The 26,835-nt window shown below is 63.1% G+C and overlaps 1 protein-coding gene across 1 annotated transcript in view; it reads right to left on the reverse strand.

Annotated features, from left to right (window-relative positions):
- Positions 1–26,835, reverse strand: part of SLC7A5 (solute carrier family 7 member 5) — a 32,991-nt gene that overhangs the window by 3,964 nt on the left and 2,192 nt on the right. Inside the window, exons 2-8 of the mRNA XM_049622640.1 lie at positions 15,308–15,433; positions 6,195–6,300; positions 5,209–5,253; positions 4,627–4,750; positions 3,664–3,767; positions 3,132–3,228; positions 1,648–1,797 (exon numbers count right to left, since the gene is read on the reverse strand). Of these exons, the coding sequence (XP_049478597.1) occupies positions 1,648–1,797; positions 3,132–3,228; positions 3,664–3,767; positions 4,627–4,750; positions 5,209–5,253; positions 6,195–6,300; positions 15,308–15,433 (752 nt within the window). The remainder of the gene's footprint in view (positions 1–1,647; positions 1,798–3,131; positions 3,229–3,663; positions 3,768–4,626; positions 4,751–5,208; positions 5,254–6,194; positions 6,301–15,307; positions 15,434–26,835) is intronic.

The following is a 26,835-nucleotide window of genomic DNA, read 5'->3' on the forward strand; positions in this document are numbered from 1 at the left end:
CCCCCCCCCCCCCCCCCCCGCTTGGGACCCCCAGGGCACACGCTGCACCCCAGCCCCCGCCCCAGCTGAGAAGGGCTCCGACCTCTGGGGCCGCTCCAGCTTCTGCCCGGCCGTGGCCTGCACTGGTTTTCGGAGCCGGCCTCACGCGAGGTGGGGGCTCCTGACCGTGGGGACCTCGCCTCGGTCCCCCTCCCCGACCCTGACCCTCCACACGCGGTGCTGGGCGAGGACTGCTCTAAGCACAGGGGGCGCTGACAGGCGACAACCAGCTTGGTCCCTGGAGGCTTCCCGAGGTCAGGGAAGGTCGGCCTCACCGGTTCCCACGTCGCAGGGTGGAGACCCTGGTCCGGCACCCCTCCCGCCGTCACCCAGAGCGGGGACCCGGCGCTTCTGGGAAGACCGCGGCTACCCGCTAATAACACGGCAGCACCTGCCTTCTCAGAGGGCCCTTTGTGGACAGGCTGAGCCGCGGTTTGCACAGCAGGGGGCAGACAGCCCACCCGCAGAGCTCAAGGCAAAGGAGCCACAGACCCGCCCACAGACCCGTCCACAGCCCGGAGGGGGTGGGGGTGGGGCGCCTGTCCCGATTCTGCCTCCCCGTGCCCTCTGCTGGGCAAGCTCATCCTCACGCCGCAGGAGACCCCCACCATGGGCCCTGCCTAACTCGAGGACAGCGGCCACCCCTTGTCCCGGCTGACAAAGAATCAGAGCCCACCACACGCAAGGGCCAAGATGGCCCAGGGCACTGAGGTTCCCGGGTCCCCCTCCCCCCGGAAGAACCCTTCCTGGACCCCGTTGGCCTCTGCAGGACCGCTGGGCGGGGAGCCAGGGAGGAGGCTCACGGACAGGTGCCGACTGCCAGGCAGGCCCACACGCCACCACAAAGAGGACGAGGGACGGGAGCTGCCACCAGCTGGCCACGATGTGAGTGTCGGGGCTCAGCAGGGGCCCAGCCTTCTGGTCCCCCTTTTAGGAGAAACCAGGTCACCCCTGGGAAGGTGACAAGGTGGCAGAGCGCCCACCTCAGGCCGGGCCGGCACCCGGCTTTCTCCCGGGCAGGGCGAGGCCGGGGCAGGCGCCATGGACAGGCGGACCTCGGGGGGGGGGGGGCCCCAGTTCCGCCTCCACCCTGCCTGGCCTCCCCCTCCCCTTCCCGCCCTGGTGCCTGCTCCTCCCCAGACATGCTGTTCCACACGGCCCCAGGCCAGTCAGGGCCATCCGCCCACCTGGCACTCAGGTTCTCGTGTGCTGCTTCTCCCACGTTAACAGAAGCTCTAGGGGGCCAGAGACTCAGGGGGTCAGTTTTATCCTTTGATGAACCCCTAGCACCTGCAATCACGTGTCAGCACTTAAGAGATTCCCAAGGAACAGTCACTCTCGGTCTAGCGGACAAGCACGTCCACGTTTATCTTGCTCGATCCTTACCAGAACGCTCCGGACAAGGGGCCCCGACCCCTGGCTTGCCGAGGGAAGACAGAGACTCAGCGAGGGACAGCGGCCGGCCCGGCCACAAGCCACAGGCACAGAACCACCTGGTTCCCAGCCCAGGGCTCTGACGGACACTCAGACCTTGTTTCTCAGGCGCGTGACTGCCAACCCCCCGACCGGCCCCGGGCCGTGCCGACCCCCCAGCGGCCAGGCCCTCACCTTAATGGGCCGCTCCAGCTCGGGCTTCTTGTAGCGAAGCCACAGCATGCCGATGATGGCCAGGGCCACGCAGAGCCAGTTGAAGAAGCTGAAGAAGTTGATGACGGAGAAAATGTCTCTAGAGAAGGCGTACAGGAGGGTCATGATGCACTGCAAGCAGAGAAACGGGGACGCGGTGAGCAGGACAGCCGGAACGACGCGGGGAAACCACACCTGCTCGCTCTGGCTCCGAAGGGAAGGCCCGGTCTGGACAACACGTGAGTTCTCCAAGAGCAGAGGCAGGAGCAAATGGCAAAACAGTGACGGCGCCTGGATCTTGCGGAAGAGACAGACGCGCCACGGGGAGCAGAAGGGGACGCCCAACCCCGCCCTCGCCGCGGCGTCACTGGCTCACTATGGGGTCGTTTAAACAAATGTGGCGCACCCCGGCCGTGACCACCACGTGGCGGTTTCGATACTGAGACTAAACCCTGCAGTGTTTTAAAACACGTCCGGGGGCGCCGGGGTGGCTCGGTCGGTGAAGCGTCCGACTTCAGCTCAGGTCACGATCTCGCGGTTCGTGGGTTCCAGCCCCGCGTCGGGCTCTGTGCTGACAGCTCGGAGCCGGAGCCTGCTTTGGATTCTGCTTCTCCCTCTCTCTCTGCCCCTCCCCTGCTCACGCTCTGTCTCTCCCTCTCAAAAATGAATGTTAAAAAAAATGACAAGATACAATAAATAAAAAACCAAAACACATCCAACAATCACTTGATCCTTCTCTCTCCGAGAGGTAGACCTAAACCCTCCGTCCGCTGGGCCTACGGGCTCGCACTCCTAACACAGAAAAGCACAGCAATGACGGGGGTGACTTCTGAGCCCAGGTCACAGAACACGTGGCGCGTGCTCCTGCCTGTGGCTGTGTGGCGAGCCACCTGGGAAGAGGCGAGCCACCTGGGAAGAGGCGCGCCTCCAGCCGCACGAGAGCGGTTCCCCTATGGCCTGGGGGGAGGGGGGTCAGTCCCGTAGCGGCCGAGAACTAACTGCCCGGCGCGCACCCGCACAGGCAGACGTCGGACGAGCTGAAGAAAAACGCGCAACGTGATCTCGTCGAGCAAGCAAACGCTGTGAGTGCACGGCGCCCACACAGCTCAGGGAGCTGCCTGTCAACAGCGGTCTCCTGGGAGAGTCTTCTCCTCACCCGCTTCCAGGCTGTTCCGAGGTTTTCTGTTTTACAGCCACTACGCATAGTATTGGGAATGAAAGAATCCAGTGCCCTTTGGCATTCGGTGAAAGCACGTGAGGAAACACTGGCGTCGGGGGGCTCTGTCTCAGCGTCCACCTCCCGTCTGCAGCCAGCGGACGCCGGGCGAAGCCGCGACAGGCTTCACGTAGAGGGAACGCGTGGCCTCCCGCCAGGGAGCCCCCCAAGGCGGGCCCCGAGGGACGCGCCAGTCTCCCATTTCGACTGGGGCTGGAGGACGGGACTCTGGACGGCACAGCCTGCCTACCGTAAACACGAGGGAGGGCATGGGCGTCAGGAGCCGTGGGTGGATCATGGAGAGGACGGAAGGCAGATGGCCCTCCCTGGACCCCACGAAGAACAGCCTGCGGACAGAGGAGCGAGCGTTCAGCCTCCGCCCCGTGGGCCCCCAGGCGGGGCGGGGAGCCGAGAGGGCCGGGCCCGCGGGCTGGGCTCCCCACCTGCGCTTCTCAGGGGCCCTGATGGGCTCAGCGGGCAAAGGGGCGAATTCAGCCTTCCTCGCCTCCGTCCCCCCCTCCGGGCCGTGTTTGACGCGAACCCGTGAGAGATTCCAGAAGGACACAGTCGTGTCGCCTGTGGGCAGGGGACCAGGGGGGCAGGGTAGAGGCCACGGGTCCCGTAGCTCTGCATTACTGGGACGTTTTGACGGCTACGTGTTCCTCAGTGAGGAAGCAGACTTTCGGACACACGCTGGACAGCGGTGTGCAGGGACGGCCCCCACTCCGCCCCGGTCCCCACAGAGCCCGGGTGACAGGAGGCTGGTCCTGGTGCGGGCTCACCTGGAGGACGTGAAGAGGGACCCGTTGACAGAGCCGAAGCAGGACAGGCCCACGAAGACGGGGATGATCCAGGACATGACGCCCAGGTGATAGGTCCCGAAGTCCTAGGCAAACACCGAGCGTGAGCCCCCAGGCCCCGCGGCGCCTCCCGGCCTGGCCCCCTCCTGGGGACGGCTTCCTACGTGCTCGTCGGGAGGCTTCTGCACACAGAGCGAGCCCCTGGGGACTGGACTGCGGGGGGCGGTCCCAGGGACAGGGCCTCACTCCCCGTCCACACCTGCGGGCACTTCCCTCGGGCACCTCTCACGGGCACCCACGTTCCCCCGTCAGCACAAGTGCTACCTCTGGCCGGCCCCGCACACCGGGCCCAGAGCGGGGCTTGGGGTTCGTTCAGAAGGTGGAAGGGGTGGGCGCTGCAGGTGGGGAGACCAACGGCTCTGGGGACCCCCCGCGTGGTCTGGGGGTTGGCAAGGCGCTCAGTCGGCCGCCCCTGTGGGACCCGGAGATGCCGCGCCCCTCCTCTGAACCCAGCGTCCACGATGCCCAGCAGGGGCGGCTCAGGACGCGACTTCGGCTCAGGTCATGATCTCACGGTTTGTGAGCTTAAGCCCTGAGTCGGGCTCTGTGCGGACAGCGCGGAAACTGCTTGGGATTCTCGCTCCGTCCTCTCTCCGCCCCTCCCCTGCTCGTGTGTTTTCTCTCAAAACTAAAGAAAGCTAAAACAACCCAATCACTCTGGCTGGGACCACCACAGACGTGCTGACCGAGCGCTGGCCTGGGGGAGGCTGGGCACCAGCATTTTCGAACACCCCGAGCGTGTCACGTGACCCAGGGTTAAGAGCCGGCACCTTACTCTTTCCTGGGACTAAGCAAGGCACAGCTTGAGCCTCTGGGCAGCGTGTGGTTGGAGGACGAGGGGCGGGCCTCTCGGTGACCCGGCCAGGCCGCAGGGTGGCGTCTTACCACGGCCACAGCCTCCGACGTCAGCATCTGCTCCGTGGACAACGTGGTGAAGTAGGCCAGGTTCGTCAGCACATACACCAGGGTGACGATGGGGAGGGAGATGATGATAGCCAGGGGCAGGTTTCTGGAAAGAAGGGCAGGGGCACGTCAGCTAAGCGCAGCCCGGCGTGGAGCCAGACCGGATGGCGAGGAGCCGGGTCCTGAGCCTCGCGGCGTGGGGAAGGGCCCGGCGGGATGCGTCGCCAGCACGGGTAAGCGGCTGGAAGCTGGCCCCTGCGGACGGGCAGCTGTGTGAGCCGGGGCTGGAGACTCAACCCCCCATCCCTGAGCCCAGGTCCGTGAAGCAGGAATTCCTGCCCTTCCTGAGGGGGGACCTCGTCTGAGGTCACCTGGCCACCACATGGCCGGTGTGAGGCTGGAAACCAGCACCCACCTCCCTAGCACGAGTTCTAACCCCAAAGCCCCCCACCCCCACCCCCTGCAAGGCCCCGCACTGCTCCCGGCCGCGGGTGGGCCCGTGGGTGGCTGGGAGGCAGAACCTTCTCTCATGAAGATGACAGAAGTCCCTGTTCACACTCGTACCTGTAGGGATTGATCATCTCCTCCGTGACGAAATTCAAGTAATTCCTAGAATCGAGAGAGCAGAATTTAATTACGCTTCCCTCCCACAATCATTAGGGGAATACAGATCCCACGGGACCCCCCCCCCCCCCCGGCTGCTCTGGGCCCCTGGGGACGAGATCCCCGCACCCACCACCACTTGGTGAGCAGCTGGGGACACAGGGTGAGCTGGCACGGCGACACCCTGTCCTGAGGGAAATCAGCCGCCGCCCCCATAGCCTGTCCTTGACCCGCTGCGTCCCCCACCCCAGGCGCCAGCACTGTGTCTGAGGCGGGCTCACGGTCCAGCCTGAACGGCAGCGTCCTGGGCACAGCCACCCGCACAGGCCCGATTCGTGTGCGGATATTAACGTCCACGCTGAGCACTCAAGGTCAGGCTCAGAGGCCACGTGGAAAGAGACTCAAAGGCGGCCTGCACGGGTTTAGTGCCCGTGCTAAATGGCACCACTCCACTAAGCGTGCCCCGAGGCACCCCTGTCCGCTGCCTGACCCTCTCCAGCGCCTTTCTCACCTGCCTGCCCGCCAGCCTGCCGCACAGCAGCCACTCTCACGGCTCAGTACAGCCTGGCCCAGGGGTAGGGGCCATAGCGGAGAATCCAGAGGGACGGAAGGCGCCGGCAAGGGCCACAGACAGGGTCCTCGCTCCTGGTGGGGAGACGCCGAGAACCACCCGGCTCAGGGCCTTCAGCCTAAATGCTTTATGCCCATCAGCAGAGATCTGTCTCCAGGAGCATCTTCTCAGGGGCCGAGGCGCGCTGCGGACAGCGCCCGGGGCTGCTCTGGAACCCTCTCTGTGCTCTTCTGGGATGCAAGGGGCTAGCGGCGGCCCCGAGAGGCTTTCCTGCCACTCTCCAGAACCACCGTGGAGGGCCAGACTTCTGGATGCTTCGGGGCCCACCCAGCCTGCGTGTCCCAAGGCCCAGAGACCCCGACATTCCGGAACCTACCATCCCCCGTAGGCAAAGAGGCCACTGTACAACGCCAGCACAATGTTTCCCACGTCCAGTTTGGTGCCCTCAAACGAGGACTTGGGATCCAGATTGGACACACCACCTGGAAAAGGCCAAACAGAAAGGAATGCTGGTCAGAGAGCACTGCAGAGACCATACCGCAAGTTCTGGAATGTTCCTGGAGCAAAATACGTGCTGAGCCACCTGACCCACGCAAAATTCCCGACTCTGCCCGGGACCAGGAGCGAGCAGGTGGAGGACAGCGTGGTTGGACCGTGGGCCGTGGGCCTGGCCGCCAGCCCACCCGGGAGGGGTCGGCAGCTCTGTGGACCCTCGGTCGTGCGTGGTCCATGCGCCCAGAAGGGCAGGTGCGGGGGTGGGGGGGCAGCCCCAGTCACCCCAGAGAACACTCCCTGCAGAGCCCGTGACACGAGCCCCGGGCCAGCGGCGCCTGGGCCTGACTCTGTGCTCTCCTACCTGCAGTGCTGAACGTGACCCGTCAGCAAGCATCAGCATGGAACTTCCTGAAAATGACTCCGAGGTGTCCCTGGACGTGACCCCGGGGCTGCCCAAGGGTCAGTGTCGCCCACAGCCAGTGGGCCTGCGGGCCCCCCGGGGGTGGGAGGGTGGACGATGCCAGGGGAGCCCAAGTTCTCAAGGGACCCCACACCACCCACAAGTGACCGCCTCAGTCACCCCAGGAACAGGACGCGACGGAACGTGAGGATGTTCGCAGAGGGGACGATGGAAGGGAGGTTCCCGTAAAGCCTGTCACCCCCTTCCCTGGGAGGCCTCAAAAAGAGCACAGAGTTTCCTACAGCAAACACCGCAGTGGGGAGGGGGGGGTGGAGAGAAGGGACCCCAATCTCTGTTTCTGGGTCCATTTTCCTACGCTGATCTGGACTCTGCCCTCAGGCCTGTGTGTCCTGACCCCACAGGTGTGCTTGGGCCTTTGGTCCCCAGCCTGAGCTGAGAGGTGGATGTGGGATCCTTGAGGTGCCCAGCCCCCGCCCCCTGATGAGGCCACGGTCTCGTGAGGAGCTGAACAGGCCCCGGGGCGGCTGGCATCTCACCCAGCCCGCTGCCCGCATGTGACCTGTGTTGGAGACCCAGGTCGTGGGACTGCCTGGTCACAGGGTGGTCACCAGGCTGGGTAGGCGGAGACAGTGCCGAGTGCTGGCTCGGGACAGCACACCCTTCAACAACACCCCACAAGAGCGTCCGGAGCCCCTCTGGGCTCCGTCCTGGCGGCTCCCCTATGGAAATGGTCCAGAGTGTGTCCTCCTTTATGTCTGCAGAGCTCCGCCGCATCCCGCAGCCCTGTCCGTGTACTTTTGCTGTGCAACAGCTGGGGAAACTGAGGCCGGGGCCACCTGCCCTGGGGGTGGGGAACTGCCAGCACACAGTGGGATCTAGGATCGTGAGGGCTAACGGGTCTGACCTCAGGCACTGCGTGCGTGTCCACACCACCCTACACCTCCCAGAATGCCGCGCTGCTCCAAAGAGTCTGGGGGAGCCCGATGAGACGGCTCACAGGTCCTGCAGAGACTTCCAGAACATTGGTGGTCTTTCACAATAAAGGCTCCTCACGAGTAACGCGGGCTTGTCTCAAACCTGTAATTCTCCCATCAATCTGTCCAGTTTTCCTACTGGGATACGCCTCTATGCACCCTGGTTACTATTCAAGTTAAATTTCTTTTTTCACGTGCTGGGATACGGGTTTGGGAGCAGTTGTTAGAAGTGGCCCCCACCCGAATTAGAGACACTGTGTGCGTGCGTGTGCGCATGTATTCACGTGTGTGTGATCCGTGCACAGTGTGTGTGCACGTGTGGGCTGGAGACGCCCCAGGCAGGCGGATGGCTCTTGCTTTTGGTGACCACCACCCATGGGAAAGGCCGGTGGCTCAGAAGGACCCCTGTGCCCTACGGATCGAGTGCTGGCACAGGGATAAAATTCAAGGCTTGATATACAGCCCTGGGGTTTTCAGGTAAGAGCCATAAGTTTTCAGCCCCAGGCCCCGTAGCCTCAGGGTTCTCACCAAGGGGTCACTCGTGCTGCGGTCACCAGCTCAGCGTTCTGACACGGACACACGGTCCTCCGCCTGAGACGAACGTGCCGGGCACGGAACTCCTGATGTAGAACAGTATTTTCTGGGATTTACAAGCTTGCTTTTGCAGTGTCTAAAATGCCAGGAAAATACTAGCTGCTCGGACCAAACACAGATTAAAGAATCTCACTGGGGGCCTCAGCCAGGTCTCTCCCAAACAGCCCATGAGATTTCTTTCCTAGGACCAGCGTGGCTGGGTCATCTGCCGGGACCTCCCTCAGTTGTCTGGGGCCTCACTCTGTCTGCAAAGTGCCCGAGGTCCCTTGGAGGAAGGCGGACATCCCAGCACCGCCAGACCCCGCAGCGTGGAGCGTGGCTGGCGGGCCTCCTGCTCCTGTCCCAGCGTGGGCTGGGGCAGGCACCGGGCAAACCTCAGCTAGTTCCTCCAGGCCGTCACCTCCCACAGGCACGGTGGGCCCGGCGGCGGCACACCAGGGACACAGGGAGGGACAGGAGCCTGAACTGCCTCGAGAGTGGCCGGCTCGCATGCGTCCCCGGCAGGGCTCCTGGCCGTGCTCAGCCTCGGCCTGTGCTGGACGCCGGCCCAGAAGGGAGACCCGTAGCTCCTCCGGGCTCCCGACCAAATGCTGGCCAAGCACGCGGCCCCTCCTTCTTGACGGGCATCAGAGAGTGGGCGCTGGGTCTGCCGGATCCGTGTGGCACTTGGCCTGGGCGGCCACTCAGGGACACTGGCTGTGCCTGCCCTCACTGTTCTGGTGTCCTGCTGGGGCTGGAGCCCTAACAGCAGGCATTCTGGAAGGAGGTCTGGAGAGCTGGCGGGAGGCCCCGCCTGTCCGTCTCCAGGCCAGCGAGAAGCGGGCGAGACAGCCACACCTCCGCTGAATGATGTGTGTCGGCAGCTGCACCGAGCCCGGCGGCGACGGAGGCGGTGAGCAGGGGGTGGGGCGCAGCAAAGAGACACAGACTGTCCTGGTGAGGAGGGCAGACTCTAGACCCCACGCGTGGTCTCCAACACTGGCCTGCCCTCGGCAACCAGGGGATGTACGGCCACGTCTGGAGACACTGGGGGCTATCGTGGCTGGGGACATTTAGGGGGCAGAGGCCACGGGCGCTGTTGGACACCCTGGAAGGCAGAGGGCAGCCCCCAGATGGCAACAATTCTGGAACGGAAGCCCGGTCCACACACCGCTGCTCCCGTGGCTGGGGCAGACGCGTGAGCTGTGCCGGCCGTTCACTCCCCCAGACCCCAAACTGGGCTGCACTGGACAGAGGTGAATGACAACAGTCCCCCGATGGCCACTATGCTCCAAGCTGACCAGTCGGTCTCTGTCCCCACCGGGCCCCAGCCCACTCTGTGAGCAGGCAAGACTGATGGCCATGGACAGACAGACGGCACGTCCTGCTGTAGGCTCCAAGTGGGGGGCAGAAACCCTGGGACCCACAACTTACCGGGTCCCCTGTGCCAACGCCCCTTCTCTGCAATTTTTCTGCAGACCTCAAAGCGGCCTCGAACTGCTGCCTCAAGAGAAGGCAGCTTGCCACCTCGGTGGGCCCGGCCCTCTGCTCTTCCGTGCCGCGGGCTAGCCCGAAGCCCCTCTGCTCAAGTCTGCCCGTCCCAGCCCTAAATCCCCTAAGTCGAGGCCACTGCCAGCGCCCTCCCGGACGGGCCGCGAGGAATGTGCACGCCAACGCACGGCCAGACGTGCCCGTCGGCAAGCTGTGATGTCCCGGCAGAGCCTGCCTCCCACCCACTGGGACCCCCTGAGAAGCGGGGTAATTGGCGGGGGGATGCTCAGAGGCCCCAGGGAGCTGCTCTCAGAGAAAGCCAGCCCAGATCTCTGAGTCACACGGACGCAGCGATGGGAGTCATGGATGACGGGTGGGGGAGGGCACCCAGTGGCCCTTTTTCCCACCAGGGAAGTGTGCTAGACCCGTGGCTCCTGAATGAGGACAAGGGCTCCCTACAGGGTCTGCGGCTCCTGAGACCCAGCCCGACCTCTGTGTGGGAGGAAGGCCTGGTCAGGCGTTCCCAGGCCTTCTCTGGGGCCCTGGGAGCCTGTCAACGCCCCAGTCTGGAAATGGGCAGTGGGAGGCAGCTGCAGAAAATGCCAGAACTCTAGGTCTGGCCAGGCCCCATCCCCACCCAGTGCTTTCCCACAGCCAGACCAGCCCAGGGGCACCCCTCCTGGGACGGGGACACCACGGGAAAGTCATCCCAAACTGGGGAGCATCCACCGTGCTGGAACCTTCCGCCTCTGCTCCCACTTTATCCCTCTGGGGCCCCAGGGGATGGCCGTTTATGTCAAGAGATGTGCTGAACAGGGTCCCCCCAATTCATGTCAGCCCAGAACCTCTGAATGTGACCTGATTTGGAAAAGGGTCTTTGAAGATGGAATTAAGGTAAGGGTCTTGAAATGAGATCGTAGATGAGGGTAGGCCCTGAAGCCCACAAGTGTCCTTACAGGACACAGAGGCCACTGGGAGAGGCCCAGGGGACGAGGCAGAGAGGGCACAGTGCTGCAGCCACAAGCCCAGGGACGCCAGCAGCCTGAACAGACAAGCAGGAATCCCCCTGAGTTTCAGAGGGAACGCAGCCCTGATTCTGGACTTTTGTCCCCCAGAATTGTGAGGAGGACAACAGGACACTGTCTGCAGACAGACTGGCGGGCCTCACTCTGTATGGGTCAGACTCACTGGTCTCCACTCTGTGCCTCACGGACGTGCCTGGGATAAGCTGTGGCCTCGGGCTCCTGTTCTGTAAAATGGGCTGTCACCCGTGGGGCCACCAGACCTCCCGGGCAAGTCAACTCTGCACGATCAGAGCCCTCAGTGGGCCTGGGGACAAAGCACAGCGATGGGTCTCCAGCTCCATCCAGACACCAGCATCCTCGGAGAGGGTGCATCCTGCCGGCCAGTTCACCAGGTTCTTCTCTCCCACTGTCCCACCCCGGGGCGAGTCCCAGACGCCTGGTGTCTGTGCTCCAGCTCTGCCTGAGGTCTACGAACCGGGCAGGAATCTGGGTCTGGGGAGGCTGAGAGGTCAGTGCTTGTTCACCTGGCCAGCATCTATCGCAGACGCGCCCGTCTTTTAACCCCTTGGAGGAGCTGACCCCTTGGAGGAGCTGGCCCCTCGGCCTCGAGATCTGCTGCAAACCTCAAATCCCAGTTGAAAGGGGCCCGCTCCCTACTGAACAGGCCGCCAGAGACCCCTGGGAACGAACCGTGCCCAGCGCGGGGCTCTGTGGCTGCTCTGCCCCCACCTCCTGTTCCTGGCCGCCCCAGGGCACAGGCGAGCCAGCAGGAGCTTTGATCTCCTGCCACAGGGTGGCCCAAGCAGACCATGTGATTTCGAATCTGTTACAACTCTGGATGCTGAGTTAGTGCAGAGGCGTGCAGACCCAAAGAAAAGGCCTCAACTAAAAATTATCAAAGAACATCCACAGGAAAACACCACCAAGCCTGCCTCGATGGTAGCTTTGCCACGCCTTCCCAAGTAGCCCCGTGACCTGTGGCTCTCAACGTTCAGCGAGGAGATGGGTCACGGGCACCGGCCACCAGGTGATGGCCCTGCCCCATCCCACAGTCCCATCCCTGTTCCTGGGCCACAGGTAACCGGTGCAGGGTAGAGAACCGAACCCTAGCCCTACATGGCCCGTTATAGGGTCCTGCAATCCCGGCCCGACCCTGAGCCCCGCTGAAACGAGCCCCGAAGTCCTCTGCGAGGGGAGGCTAGGCTTGGTAACACTGAGGGTGTCTGGCCCCCCACTTTGAGGGGCAACAGCCCACTTCCTCGCTGCCAGGCTTGCCCATCCTGCCGGGACCGTCTCCCCCCATCCCGAGACCCCCTGTCACTTTGGGACAGTGCCCAGACACAGGAGATAATCAACACGGAAGCCAGGAGCCTCCACTTGTGGTACAAACCACGGCCAGGTGTCCTGGCAACTGGGACGAACGCCCCAGAAGCGGGGTGAACTTCTGTGAGCTGCTGGGGGCTCGGGAGGGCAGGGGGCTGGGGAGCAGGACTGCCTGGCGCGTGGAGACTACGCCTCCCACGACCTCCCTCAGCAGAGGGCATCGTGCAGGGGGACGCGGCGAGGGAGGAAGCACTTGTATCTGTACAACTGGGTCGTCCACACCGGCCGCTCTCCCCCCTCCCGATGCTGCAGCCCACGCAAAACCACAAGGGTCCCATTGTGTGCCCCCCGGGAGGGGCCTGGGCACAGGGACGCGTCTGTCGCAACCCGCTCCCACCTTCTGGGCTGGGAAACGCCTACTTGGCTTCGGGAACAGCCTGACCTCGGGGCCACGGCGCCTGCAGGGTGTCCAGTAAGGAGCCAACAGAACAAAAGACACAGCAGGTGGAGGCGGCCGGCAGGTACGGGCCTCAAAGGGCCTCTGTGGCCTCCCCGGCCAAGCGGCCCACGCTTTGTGCGGCAGCCACTGGGTCTGAAATGCTGACCTGAGTTCTGTCTCCCCTTTGGAGGACGCTGGGAGCAAATGCAGACAACTCGCGTGACGCCGGGCCCGCAGGCCCGACCCCGCGGGGCCCCCCAGCCCCAGCCGCAGGGTAGCTGAGCTGCTCCCACGCGGGACGGCTTGGCCCGGGACCCTGCAGAGCAGTCTCTCTGTTCGACTCTGCGCCTGCGTCCAGCCGCCCCCTCCCGCCCTCAGTCCTGGTCCCGGCTGGCGCCTCGTCCGCCCGCCCGTCTGCAATTCTCCTGTTCACGTGCTGTCTGGGGTCCCCAGCCCACGGCCGAGCTCTGGCCAGCAGGGGCCACCGGGGCCAACAGACTTGTACTCGGGGCCCGGGAAGTTCTGGCGAAGGACGGTGTGATGAACAACCGCTCGCAGGTCTCGAGATAACGAGCCCAGTGGGGCCCACGGCCGACCCATGGCCGGCTGGCCTCAAGTCCCTTCTGCGGCCCTTGGGCCCACCTGGGTGCTGGGGGTGGGGGTGGGGGTGGGGAGGACACCGACCACCATGCCCGGCGGAGCGGGGCGCCCGGGGTCTGCGCGATGCTTGGGCACAACCAAGCCACCAGCACGGGGACCCAGGGCCTCTGGCAGGCGGACCTACGGACTCCACCGTAGGAGAAGGGGGTCGACGTCTGCAACGTGTCCCCCGGAAGGGAAGGCATTCGTCTGGGAACGACATAAATCTCTTGAGGAAAACCAGGAGACAGATTCTACAGGCGCTGCACCGTATCCCAAGTGAGGAAGGAATTGCTCTGGGGAGGAGGAGGCTTTCGACAGCAACACGATTATAAACATATTAGGTATTCTAGCTGAACAAAAGCCCTTTGCTATCCCTACTGAAATCTGTTTTTACAAAAGTCAGGTCGCCCCCTCCACATTCCTCATCATACCAGCCAAGCAAATACCTTCACGGGCAAGTCTTTCGAAGGCCGAGCGTCCTGGCTGCACAAAGCCTGGTCGGCTGGGTCCCACCCACCAGGCCAAGCTGCTCCTCACGAGGCTTCAGAGTCATTCAGCCCCGACCAGGGTCCTCAAGACCCGAGGAATAAGGAGAAAGATAAGGTCTTGTCTTAAAGAAGAGGCCAGAAGCCGAGCCCCAGGACGGCTCCCAGAGTGCGGCGGGAGCGCCCAGAGGCACGCACTGGGGCACGTCCCGCCCCCGCCCCCAGCCCTGCCCGGGGGGGGCTCACCCGAGCGTGGGTGGGTGATCTGACACCACTGAGGCCGAGGCACCGGTCGGACACACTCTCAGCATGACGTCCAGCTCCTGAAGCAGTGACCTACCTTCCACAGAAAGTGATCTGGAAATCAGCCGCAATTTCCCCTTCGATGCCGACAGAACCAGAGCCCGTGGGTGCTGGGTGGTCAGAGCTTCTTACACGTTAACGTGCTCGATGACGACAATCTGCCCAAACTCTCTGGATTCTTGCTGCCACTTTACTAGGTCAGTGTGGACCAGCACGTGGGCCTCTCTTTACCCCCAGAAGAGGGCCCGTGAGGGCAGGCACTGTGGCGGCCACCGCAGCCCCGCGTGCACCCAATTCTGCGGAGTCACGCGCGCCCCCCTGCACAGGCCCGTGGTCTGTGGACGCTGGGTCCCCATAAATCACAGTGCCCCGCGTGGCCATTACAGGGAAGGAAACAGGAGAGTCCGGAACCACAAGATGAATTTCTGGGTGTCACAGCAGACGCTCAGAGGACACGGCAGGTGTGGGGCCACGAGGGGTTTTCTACCCACTCCACGCCCAGCTAGCCAGCAGCTGGGTGAAGAGGGTGGACGGGAACAAAGACGCCTGCAGCTGCCCACGTGGGGTGTCACAGTGGGGAAGACCGGCACCAGACCTGCAGCTTGGTGCCAGCACGGACCTTGGACAACGTAAACCCGGTCCGAATCCCGGCTCGCCCCCACGACCAGGGGAGTCAGGCTGGGGGGGGGGGGGGGGCGGGTACTGCCTTCCCGCACCCCAGTGCCCTGAGGGCACGCAGAACGGGGCCAGTGCAGGGGCCGGGGACACGAGCTCCGCCTGTGTGCCCCTCGGCGACCTTCTCTGAAGGGGCCCTCAGGAGCTGCCCTGCACCAGCCGCTGCGGGATCTCTGATGCCCTCCCCCGTCCGCAGGAGAAACTTTACTTCTGTTCCCGGCGCTGCGGGCCACACCACCACCGAAAGCCGCCGGACGTCATGGCCGGGGGGGGGGGGGGGGCTCCCACATCCTCCCCCGGGGCGGCTACACTTCATCAGACAGGCCCTTAAGATTTGTGCTCCTGGATGCGAGACCCGCCTCAGCAACAGGCAAACCAGCAAGAGCTCCACCCCGTTGCGCCCTCCACGCGCTGGCACAGCGCTAAGGTCACTCTGCGAACCCCCACGTCGCCATCCGACCCCTGCCCTCAAGTGTGGGTAGGAGAGTGAGGTTCGGAGGGGACGGGGTGGGTCTGTTTCTCCCCATCGCTCGCGGTGGGTTTAACTTGTGGGGGGGTGATGCTCAGTCTCTCTGCCGACGGCTCAAATGAAACCATGCGCACGCGGGGCATTCGGGGACGGGGGCCCAGAGGTTACACTCACCCTTCCCGATCTGGATGAAGCCCAGGAGAACGATGAGGGCCAGCGCCAGGAGCTTGGCGGCAGCGAAGGCGTCCTGGACTCGGGTGGCAGCCTTCACGCTGTAACAGTTCACGGCCGTGAGCAGCACTGTAGAGAGAGGGCAGCAGTGAGAAGGCAGCCGGTGGGTTCCGCTATGCTTGACCTTCTCCAGGCCCAAGGTCAAAGGCGGAGGACTGCACCACTTGACTCTCGACGAAGCTACGGTCCCACAAGCCCCCCGGGACCGTCATCAAGGAGTTTCAAGGGATGAATTTCCACCTCCTACGGGGAGGTCACCCCGGCCGGTCCCGCCCCTCCCCCACCCCACCTGCTGCGCACCTGGGCGGCCCCGCCTTCGGAGCGTAGGTTGCAAACGCACATTTGCACATTTGCACATTTGCACTCGGAGGAGGCTGCGCTCGCTGTGCACGCCTCTCACGGTTTCAGCACGATTTAGGTGCCCGCACAGCCCACCTCACTTCCTGAAGGCAAGGAACCCTTTCTGCAGAGAGAACCTGCTGGAATCCCACCGAGGAAACAGGTGAGATACTAGTAGCACAAAACTATTTCACAAGCCAAGTGCTGGCACCACGGGGCGATTCTGACACGCGAAGTGGGGACTTAAGGTGAGGCCACAGCCCGGGGCGCGGGGGGCCGACACCACTCAGGCGGGTCCAGCTGGTAAAGAACACAATAGGCACTCACCCCCGCCCCGTCCTACTGCTATTTTCACAGCAAACACTGAAGACAAAATCACACCTATCACAGACGGCCCCCCCCCCGCAGCCCCCCAACGTGGAAGGGAGGGGAGATGGGACCGGGCAGGGGGCGCTGCCCAGGCAGGCTGCCAAACCAGGCTCCATAAGCTCGCCTGGACACGCACACCCAAGCCCCGCCGGGGCTCCCTGTGGGACCCCGGACCTGAGCCAAAGTTGGGATATTCGGGTGTGCAGGAGACACGGGTAAGTGTGTGCTCAGGGACCTCATGGCCACTCCATAAACTCACAGCAAAACAAAATTATACTAGAACAAAGGAAAGAAACAAATGCTCAACACCGAGACCTTCCGATTCACTGTTTCTAACTCTCATATGCTCAGGTGGTCTACAATGCAGACAGACGCTCTAAGGGTGAGCTGGTCACACTCTGGTCCTGACTGGGCACAGCACCTTCACGAAGGTGCTAGAAATCGGCTGTGCAGGGACTACTCACACCAGGAAATCCTTGAGAGCACAGGGCTGGAGCTGGGAGGGGCCTCTCCATGAGTCCCCCCAGGCCCCCTGCCCTCCCTAATCCTCGGGAGAGAGCTCGGGGCTGGTCCTTCCACACTGACCAGCAGGGCTGGAGCTGGGAGGGGTCTCTCCATGAACCCCCCCCAGGGCCCCTGCCCTCCCCGCTTCTCTGAGGACTGCAGAAAGGTAAGAAACACTGGCAGGATCTGCTCACGTTTCCTCTCTGCCGGTCACAGCCAACCCAGGGCCAGCAGACCCCCAGGTGGCTCCTTTCCCCAGCCAGAGTAATTACATGTAATTTTACAGTTCGGGGAGTAGGACCCAAAGAAATAAATCCACACTAATGAAGTGGATGAGGCAGTTCAGGTAGAAGAAAAACAGGAACTCTGCCCAGCGTGCTCTGGAGAAGATTAAGGCTTCACCGGCCACCTGCTTATCGCTCCAGGAAATTAACTGACACCTTAATAGCACCCTCCCCCACTCCCATTTTCCTCCGCTGCCCTGAGCTCTGGCTGATGCAATGGCCTACCAAGATGGTGCCCGGCAGGAAGGGTTCAGGTGGAAACTGTCCTGAGAGCAGTTAGCTGCCCTTCCTAAGCTGAAACAGTCAGTACATCCCGGCACTGGGTGACAGCACACAGCTGCGACGTTTGGGCCTGGCCCGGACCCCGGCCCAGCCCCCTGGGCTCCTCGGCTGTGGTTCTGCACCTGCACCGGCCAGGTCCGCAGTAAAATGAGCTGCCTCAGGGCGGTGGGGCTCAAGACACAATGTCCACATCACCGTCCTGAAGTAGGAGCCGCGCCCGGCCAAGATGAGGGACCGAGGTGTGCCCGGGGCAACCAGCACTGGCGACCTTCACTGTGTGGCCCCGGGGAGCGGGCACAGACTCCGTCCAGGCCCTCAGAGCCAACAGGGAGATGGCTGTGGTGTATTAACCACGTCAGCACTGCCATTCTCAGCACAGAAGACGAAACAGAGGCTCACAGCGGCCCCCTGTGCCGAGGTGTTAGGGGGCAGACCCTCTGGGGCCCTTCTGACACCCCCCAGGAATCGCAGTGAAGGCCAGGGACAGGATGAATTCCCTCTCCCTGCACTGGTACTGATCCAACCTGCTGCGGGGCTGGGATCCAGGATGGAAGGGCCCTGAAGGTGAGGCCGGGCTCGGGCTGTTCCTTCCTGCCACCCGGTCCCAGGGAGCCTCTGCACACCGAGAGGGTGGGGCCGCCGGGGGCTTTTCCGGGACGGCCTCACATTTCCTTCTGTGGGAGTGTGACCACCTTATAGGGGAAGTGGGGAAGGACTCTGGCGCCACGGCAGCTAGCATTCCGCCGCTCCCACCCCTCCCCCCCCCACCAGCCCCAGAGCGCATTCGGCAAGAGGCCGGCCCATTGCATCATTCCTCCATTCATGCCCCGGGAGCGGGAGGGGGAGGGGAGGTGTGGCGTAGCCGAGGCGGGAGCCCGCTTCTTCCGCCAGCCCTGCCCCCCTGAGCCGCGCCAGGCTCTAGAAACCCGGAACGGCACTGCCGGCAGAGCGCCACCGGCTCTGGCGGCACGACTTGCTCCCTGGGGTGTCTCCACACCTCTCCCCGTTTCTCAGGCTCCAGGACGGGGAGCTGGCTTGCCCAGAGACCCCAGCTCACGGGGGCAGGACAGAGGCCGGGGCCCCTGGGCCCCGCTGCTCCAGCTAGAACACCCTGAGCCCCAGGCAAGGAGGGCCGGCGGGCTGCAGGCTGGAGGGGAAGGGAACTGATCACAGAACAAACAGGACCTTGTAACACTTACTTCTTTTAGAAAAGGGATTGAAACATCTGATGAAATTCTAATGTTCACTTACTTTTGGCCAACGAGTAAATAAATGCTTGAACATCCTCCTTAGTGTTCCTTTTAAAAACAGTTTCAAAATGAAACGTAATCTTAAGTAAATACACGAATTCATCAGGGACCCACTGTCCTGTGGCCTTGACAGAAGCAGCCCCGGGGTGGCGTCCAGAGCAGTGTCCGTGCATTTCGGCCACCCTGCCTTTAAGCTCCTACACCTTGACAAGATGCCTTCAGAAGGGGGGGGGGGGGGGATGCTGGGACTCTGGGTGGGAGCCCTGCAGGCTAGCTGTGTTGTCCCCGTGCCCCGTGGACTCGCAGCCCTCCGCGGCCGGGAGAGGACAGGTAACCGCGGGGCACTGCCCAGCGGGCCGGCTGACAGGCGGATGCGCTGTCGGGGAGCTCCCCACGCTGGCACCCCCAGATAAGCACGACGGAGTTGGCACGCGGAGGCAGCTGGGGCCAGGGAGATAAGCCGGCTTTGGGCTGCCTGAGGACAGCCAGGAGCGGGCTGGGGCATCCACACCGGGAGCTTATCCTTCAGGGGTGTGCCTGTCCCGTCCTTGTCCTGCCGTGACCTCGACCACCTCGCGGGCCAGCAGGGGCTCCACTTGCGACCCCACCTCCTGTCCAGATACACCTCGATGGTGGGCAGTGCTGCCCAGTGAAGGGGGACGGCCCCCCGGCCTCACAGGACACCTGGTCACAGTCAGAGCCTGCCCCCGGCTCCAAGCCTGACTAGGGGGCTTCCGTTCCCGTCTGCAGACTCCCCCTCCTCGACCCCGAGCACAGGGTGTCCTGGGGGTGCGGCCACCGGTGGTTGTCAGATGTGACTCAGGACACGCTCCCCACTCTGCTTCCCCAGACCTAGTGGGGCCACCTTCACAACAGCACAGGTGGCTGTGAGTGGGGGGGGGGGGGGGGGGGGGGAGCATACTCACCACCAGCACTCAGGCCACCAGCCTCCTCCTGGCCCTGGCCTCTGCCCCTGGGAGGGGGTTATGTGAGCAGGACCCAGCCTGGCCCCACCTGGCTTCTAGAAAACGGCCCGTTAGGTGTTCCGTCGGCTCATTCAGCTGTTCCCCTCGCGCAGAGGGGAGGCTCAAAATGCAAGGGGAGCCTGTTTTCATTTAAAAACAGCAAAAGAAAACACAAAAAAAGCACACCAACTGAAGGTACCATGCTGATGAATTTATCAGGCCCAGTGGTCAGGCCTGTACTTCCTCAGGTAACAAAACCAGCAAGCATCTTAATAACAAGAACAGTGTATGAGCACCTGCTCTATACTCAGACTCACTCTATCATTCAGTGCCCTCCACGCACAGAAGCTGGCCCATTCCCTCTGCTGACCTGAGGTCAAACACACCAGGGGAAGGTCATAAGCAAGCCCAACAGAACCATCCAGAAAGCACAGCATCTGGCTACTGGCCAGTACCTGCTGATCAGGAAATCAAGTCCAATGTCCCCCCAGGCGGCCGCAGTGATGGACCCACCTCGTTCCTGGACCAAGGATCTGCAGGGACTGTCCACCCCCCCAGGATGGAAGGACCCAAGGTCAGAGCCCCCAAGCCTAGAACCTCACTGCCTGAGTCCTGCTGAAGAGCCGCTAGTGAGCAAGGCTACCTCACACAGGTGGGGGACTCACTGGCAGGAAAAGGCCAGATGGCACGGAGACGCAGGCAAATGAGCGCTGTTTGACCAGAGCTTTGCTGGCAGGCGGGAGGCAGGAGAGGAAGTGGCCGTCAGGCTGTGTCAGTTCCAGGAAGCTCGGCCAGCCTGGTCCCCCGGGTGTGCCTGGGGCAGCCCCGGACCAAGGAGCAGAGCCGGCCTAAGACCCGGGCCCCAGAAAGCGGCCAGGCTGTCCCCTGGAGCCTACCCCCCCGCCCCAGTCAACATCACGGTGTTCGAACCCCAAGCCTCGGCTGCAGGTGGCAGCTCCCGGGGCAGCAGCCGGTGACCGCACACTCGCTTAGGCTCTGCGAGCTCAGGCTGGCGTGGCCAGGCAGCGGGCGGAGTAGTCATCCAGGGGCCTGACTTCCGAAGGGGCGCCCAGCCGCTCGGCGGGTCTCGTTCTGCCTCTGCCGTATTTATGCGAACCCACCCAGCACACTCAGGGGCCCAGAGCTCAGCAGGTGCTCAGGAGCGTGGGGCTCGCTCAGGTCCAGATGTCCTCGGGCTCACTGCGAGCCCCCCTTCCAACAGGGCCTGGCAGCCGTGATCACCTGCCCCCCCTTCCTCCTTTCCTGCCTTAACTTTCTCATCCCTGCCAACGCAGATAGGGTCTCAGGCTCCAGGGAGCCCAGAGGCCCCTGAGGGCCTTGTAAGAGAGCCAGTCGGGGCCCTACTCCAGAGCGTGAGATTCCAGCCAAGAATCTGCATTCCTGACTGTCCTGGTCCAGAGATCCCACTCGGAGAACCCGAGGGCGGCTTCACCTTCTTTGGGCTCCAAGAAAATGAGTACGTGGGACCCAACAACACCCCGGAACCGTCTGAGAGGGCCGACCTCATTCTGGAATGTGCTAGAACACTGAACCAGTTCAGGTGACAGCCTGGCTCCAAGGAGTTGTTGAGATGGGACCCAGGGCTCCCTCGGCTCCCTTGGCAAAGAGGCCACTGCCTGCGGGAGAGGCCAGCGGGGACACCGGCTCTCAAGCACCGCCCCCCCCCGCCCCCCCCAGGTCTTGCTGATTCACTGCTTTTCTGTGAAAAGAAATGACTGATAGGCTAATATCACATTTTCAAATTCCCCAGAACACTTGGCTTTTCAAGTTCAAACGACCAGCCCTGGAATACATGTTTCTGTATTTTTTTTTTCCATTTTTAACCAGGGCTGGGTGACAGCTGACCCCACGGCCCGGCAGGCCGGGGGTGGGCGTGGGGTGGGGTGGGGGTGTCGGCCAGCCTCAGGAACGGGGCTGACGCATTCGTTTGCAAACACGCCAGCAAGAGGCAAATTCGGTCTGCTCCGAAATCTGCCAGCGCCCCTGGCAGACAGCGACTTCTCACTTTGGCGGGCTTCTCTGAAGCACGAGTCCTGGAGAATGGGGGGAGCTCTGCCTCAGCTCTGAGCGCATCCCCGCCTTCTGACCTGCTGTGTGATCTGGGGCAGGCTACTTGGCGCGTCTGGGCCGCCTTCCTCACGGCAGCCGGGGGGCGAATTCACATGCGGGCTCAGCGGTACTCCACCTAGGTCACCACAGGGTGTGCAGGTCTGTGCGGGACAGACCAGGCCGTTGCTCCCAAGACCCAGTGCCTGGTGATCTCCGCGGTGGCCCAGAACCACTGCCCCCCCCCCCCCCCCCCCCCCCCCGCTCCTTCAGCACTTTTACTAAAGAAGGAAAAGGAGAGAAAAACCTGCCGGAGGTGCGGCCCCCGAGGGTGAGAGCACGGCCGAGCATCCAACCCGATGCCCTCCCCTGAGAGTTGGGTAAATGGAGCTCAGAGAGGTTGTCTGACTTGCCAAAAGTCACACAGCCATCACCAAGGGAGTGGGGAGAGACGCTCAGCTCTCCCGAGTCCAACTCCCGAGCTCTGGCCCCTGGAGCGGGGGCTTCGATCCCAGCTCCTCGTGAGGAGCACCACCCACCCCCCCAACCTGCTGACTCGGACGTACAGTCAGGCTGACACCCACCGATGGGGGCAAATCCCACAGAGACCCACCCACCACGCGCACACCCGTGATTCAAGTGTCCTGGGCACCGTCTAAAGGGAGGGGCCGGGTGGGTGCAGGACAGTGCCCTGTGCTGGTTTAGACCAGAGTCTGAAGCAGGCCGTCCCCTCAGCGTGGGGCCTTGGACAGGCGTCTGCCGCTCTCTGGACGGTGGGTTTCTCGCGCGGGCCCGGAGGGACTGTGCCCAGAAGAGTGCCAGCCAAGAGCATCCCGGGTGGGCATCCCCCCTGCGGGCCCCCCATTAGGCGACAGGGCCTTCCTGGAGCTATAGTGTCTCCCTCCCACCGGGTAAGGTGGCCCCAGGACAGGGCCCAACCCCGACTCTGCTCCCTGGCCTCCAGCCCTGACACCGCGAACTGCGGTCTTCATGTAGACCGGACGCCGCTGAGGCTCCGCGAGCCCCGCCACCCTGGAGAAGAGCCAAGGTTGACAAGCCCTCTCCCTCCGTGTTCCGGAAGCGGCTCACTGCCAAGAAGCCCCCGCCCCTGGAGACCCTCACCCGTGACAAGCCCGGAGCGGGCCCTCAAACTGCCTCTGCGCCCCGGCAGCGACGAGTGCAGCCGCCCTACCCCACGGATCCGCCCGAACAAAATGCCCACTAACCAAGCCGTGGTCCGGCCTCCCGGCCTCCCAAGACCCCCGACCCTGGTGCCGCTCAGGGCGAGCCAGCAGCCGGGCCTCTGGGTGGGGGAGACACTCCTCTAGCAGCGCCCCACCCGGCCGCCCCCCCCCCCCGCCCCCCCCGGACCCTTCCCTTAGCCCCGGGGGGGGGGGGGGGGGATGTCTAACATGATTGTAGGAAGACCCCCCCCCCCCAACCACACACACACACACACACCGCGTCCAGGGCCTGCTAACACGTCAGTGCTGCTGCACGGGTGCCCAGATTACAGGTGGCTCCAGCCACCCCCACCCCGCTCCAACTACAGGACCCACACCTCACAGGGCAGGGCCATAGCTCCTGGTCCCTCCCCCAGCCCGTCCACTGCTGCCCTCCCCAGGCACATCTGCCCTGCCGTCTTTCATTTCTGGACAGTCCCTGTCACCTGCCCCCGCTGTGATGAGATTGTTGACTCACACCCCCCGCAGGATCGGCCTGTGCGCCCCCGCTCTGAGCTCTGAAACACCGGCCCGGAGAGGCTAAGCGCCCAGCCCCGGGTCACACAGCCCCAGGGACTCACAGAACTTGCCTCTGCAGCAGCCCTGGGCCTTCCAGATAACTCAGGCCGGACGTGAATGTGTCTGTGCCAGGTTCGGGCAGCTCACGCAGACCTGGACAAACACGAGGCCGGCCAGAAGGTCGCAGGGGGCTTCAGGCTCATGTTTCTGGGCAGTGGCCTCGGTTCTATACTGGCTACGTTTTGAGGGACTCACGGACAATCACGGACAATCACAGACAATCGGCTGGGTCCCAGCAGCGCCAGATGTCTGCCAGCAAGCAAGGTCAGGCTGACTCGGGAGCACAGATCAGGTTGCAAACACGCGCCAGGAGCAGGAATGGGAAGTTGGTGCCCATTCCTCACCTAGCGGGAGGGGTGGGTGTGACCCAGGTCCACAGGGACAGGTGTGTGTGACGCGGGTGCTGGAGAGCCACCCGGGACAGCCAGCCTCCAAGCAAGAGTCCGGGATTCTGCCGGGAGCCAAGAAGCTGCTGGACTGGGCAGTGGTCTGGGGCGGGGCAGGGCTAGTCCCGTCGGCGGGATGAAGCCTGGGGGTGGGGACGAGCGCGCTCTGGGTGGCACCCTGGGCCAGCAATCCAGACGAGGGCGCGAAGGTCATGCCCCCTGAGGGCGGAGAATCAGGTATACCCCTGGTTCCCAGCACCTGCTATGGGTCACAGAAGGGGCATGGGGACTGGAGGTCAGCGTGGGCACGGGAAGGGGCGCACGCTGGGGGGCAGCGGTCCACCACCCTGCTCCAGAAGCTACTTTGCGAGGTGAAGACCTGGAGAGAAGAGGACAGGCTCCCTAGGCGGCTCTGTATCCAGGCTCTGGGGCTCGGTCAGGGGGAAAAGCACTTCCCAGCGAGTCGGGGCCCACGTCTCCTCACCCCGGCTGACCGGGCGCCCACAGGTGGCGATCCTGGCATCTGCCGCTCTCGCCAAAGATGTGGCCTGGTGTCCCCACACATGTGATGAGAAAAGGCAGTTCAGCACGGACAGTGCCACAGCCCCGGGCTCTCGGCCCACCGCTGCCTCAGTTTCCCTGGCTGCAGAGAGGGGAGGAGAACACTGGTTTCAAAGGCTGGGGCAGGAGCCTGTGAGGAGAGGTGTGAGTTCAAGCACCGCCGGCTTGGAGACGTCAGATCCACCCCCGCCACCGTCTGCGGGCAGGGCCGTGAGAGCCCCGTGACTGGGCGCGCTTCGGAGTTAATACGCCCGCCACGCATTTCTGCCCAGAGTCTGCACATTCCACTGGATTATCAAAGGGGGTCCGTGACCCGGGGAAAACAGGGTCAGAAATGCCCACCCAGAGCCTCCCACTTCTCTTGAGGTCACGCGCTTTTGTGAAGTACCCCACAGGCCTCAGCTCCAGTCCCGTGATTCGGCGTGACTGGCTCTGCGGCCGGAGCACGTTCGTGTCTGGCTGGGAAAGGCAGATTTCAGGGCTCATGACTGGGCTGTCATCTGCACTTAGTTCACAGCTTGCGACTCTGAGGACACCAGCTCCTTGGAAACACCCAGAAGCCTTTGCCTCGTGCAGAGAGGGATTTGGCCCTGGCGGCCAGCAGGCGTTCAGACGCCCTGAGGCAGGCGATACAGTGGTCTACACATTGTGCAGTAGGGGTCTCACGCCTCCAGGAGCAGGTCACTGCCCAGAGCTGATGCAGAATACGGGGGTGGGGGGGGGTGGGGGGGGGGGGCTACGGCCATGGCCTCCCCTCCCCCACTGGCCATCATCCCAATGGACTCACCCTCAAGTCAGCAGGCCAAACCCACAGCCAGCCAAACCCACCCCTTATCTGTGCCCTTCACCTACAGGACAGCCGGTCTCCTGCCCCTGAGGCAGGGAGGGACGATTTGTGTGACAGGCATTTCGCAACTCAGACCCCAGCCCCAGAGGGGACGCTGGTATTCACCTCTGGCTTTTTCCTGCCTCGTCTCCGGTCTCCGTTCTCCCTCCCTCCTTCTTTCTGCCGAACTGGAACAGACCAAGTCCTAAGGTAGCTCGAGAGGTGAAAGGTGAACACCAGACAGAGAGCAGCGTTGAGGATAAGTTGCAGCCACCCTGTGAACTGGGGACTCTGTGTGCCGAGCTCATTAAATACCAGGCAGGGCCGTGACCCATTCCCATTTCACAGATGCGGAGTCAGACCGGGATGTCCGAGTGGATCTCTTGAGATGGAACCCAGCTCTGCTCACGTGCAGGGCACAGCCACCCCACGTGTCTCGCACGAGAAGGCAGACCAGAGCGCTTTCCAGACCCCACAAAGGCCACCACCCTGAAGGGGACCACTCCGAGTTCTACAAGTGAGTCTGAGCTGTGGCTCTCCCAGTGGGCCCAGTACCCCCCCCCCCCACTGGGAGAGGGGGGTGGGCCCCCAGCAGCCTGCAGCCACTTGCCTGACACCTTTGTGTGCAGGGTAGGGGTGACTACGAGAGGGGTGCCTCTCCCTTGACATAAAGGACCCAAGCAGGCGTCTGGACCTTGGGCCTGCTGCGGCCTCAGTTTAAAAACAATTTTTTTGTTTATTTATTTATTTTGAGAGAGAGAGAGAGCAGAGAAGGGGCAGAGAGACAGAATCCTAAGCAGGCTCCGCACCATCAGCACGGAGCCCGATGCGGGGCTCAAACCCACAAACGGTGAGATCATGACCTGAGCCTTGACCGACTGAGCCACCCAGGTGCCCTCAACACTGGACCCATTTTGCAGAGAAAGCCCACACAGGGAGGTCAGAAAAACTGCCAACAGCCAAGTGAGGCTGGCGAGAATCTCAGCTCCGGTCTGAGTGACTTCCGCCCAGAAGGCGAACCCAGCAGTATCGAGGTTTCAAGCAGACCTCACCAACTGTCTGTGGAGCGAGAATGTAAACCGAGACTCAGGCCAGATGAAAGGTGAACGCAGCGAGTTTCTCTCACCTTTACCGCCAGAAACCCCAGAGCCACACTGTGGAGGGGTCCCATTATCGGTCATCTCGGACAGACTTACAAGAAAAGGGCTTTTATTCCCACGGATATCTAGAGACAGCAGGACCAGTCTACGCACCAAAGCCAACCTGTTTCAGAACACCACTGTTTAAGCAGCAGAAAGCAACTTACGGTAGGATATGCCCAGGGCACCAAAAGACCGACCAGCAAAACGGAGAACTTTGTTCTGGCACCCAGGACACGCTGCTAGCAGGAACGGGCCACCAGGCCCTTCCACGGGGTCCCACAGGGATGCGCGAGGGGCGGAAAGCAGTGCGGAGCGCCCTTCTTCTTGAGTAGAAATTCTAGAACCCGGGCCTTTGTGGGATACTTGAAGAACACTCAGACACTTTCCGCGTGCCCCTATAAGGACAGGCCTGCCCCGCTGGACACCCGTAACCTTTCTCCCTGCTCAGTTCAGGGCGGCCTGTGCCAGCGAGCTCTGAGTTCTGTGAGCCTTGGACAAGCCCTTGGCCCTTTCCAGACGGAGTAAGGCTCTAGACTAGTGCTCTGCCTGCGGCGCGTCCCATTCTGTAATGGAAAATCCTCTCTCCGTGGGAGAAAGCCACCCACATCCACCCACAAGGTGCTTCAGAGATAAAGAGCCACAAGGGCTGATCGCCACGTGGAAACTGTAGCCCCCGCTCACAACTCACACTGGC

This window comes from Panthera uncia (assembly GCF_023721935.1).
Source record: "Panthera uncia isolate 11264 chromosome E2 unlocalized genomic scaffold, Puncia_PCG_1.0 HiC_scaffold_20, whole genome shotgun sequence".
Taxonomy (NCBI): Eukaryota; Metazoa; Chordata; class Mammalia; order Carnivora; family Felidae; genus Panthera; species Panthera uncia.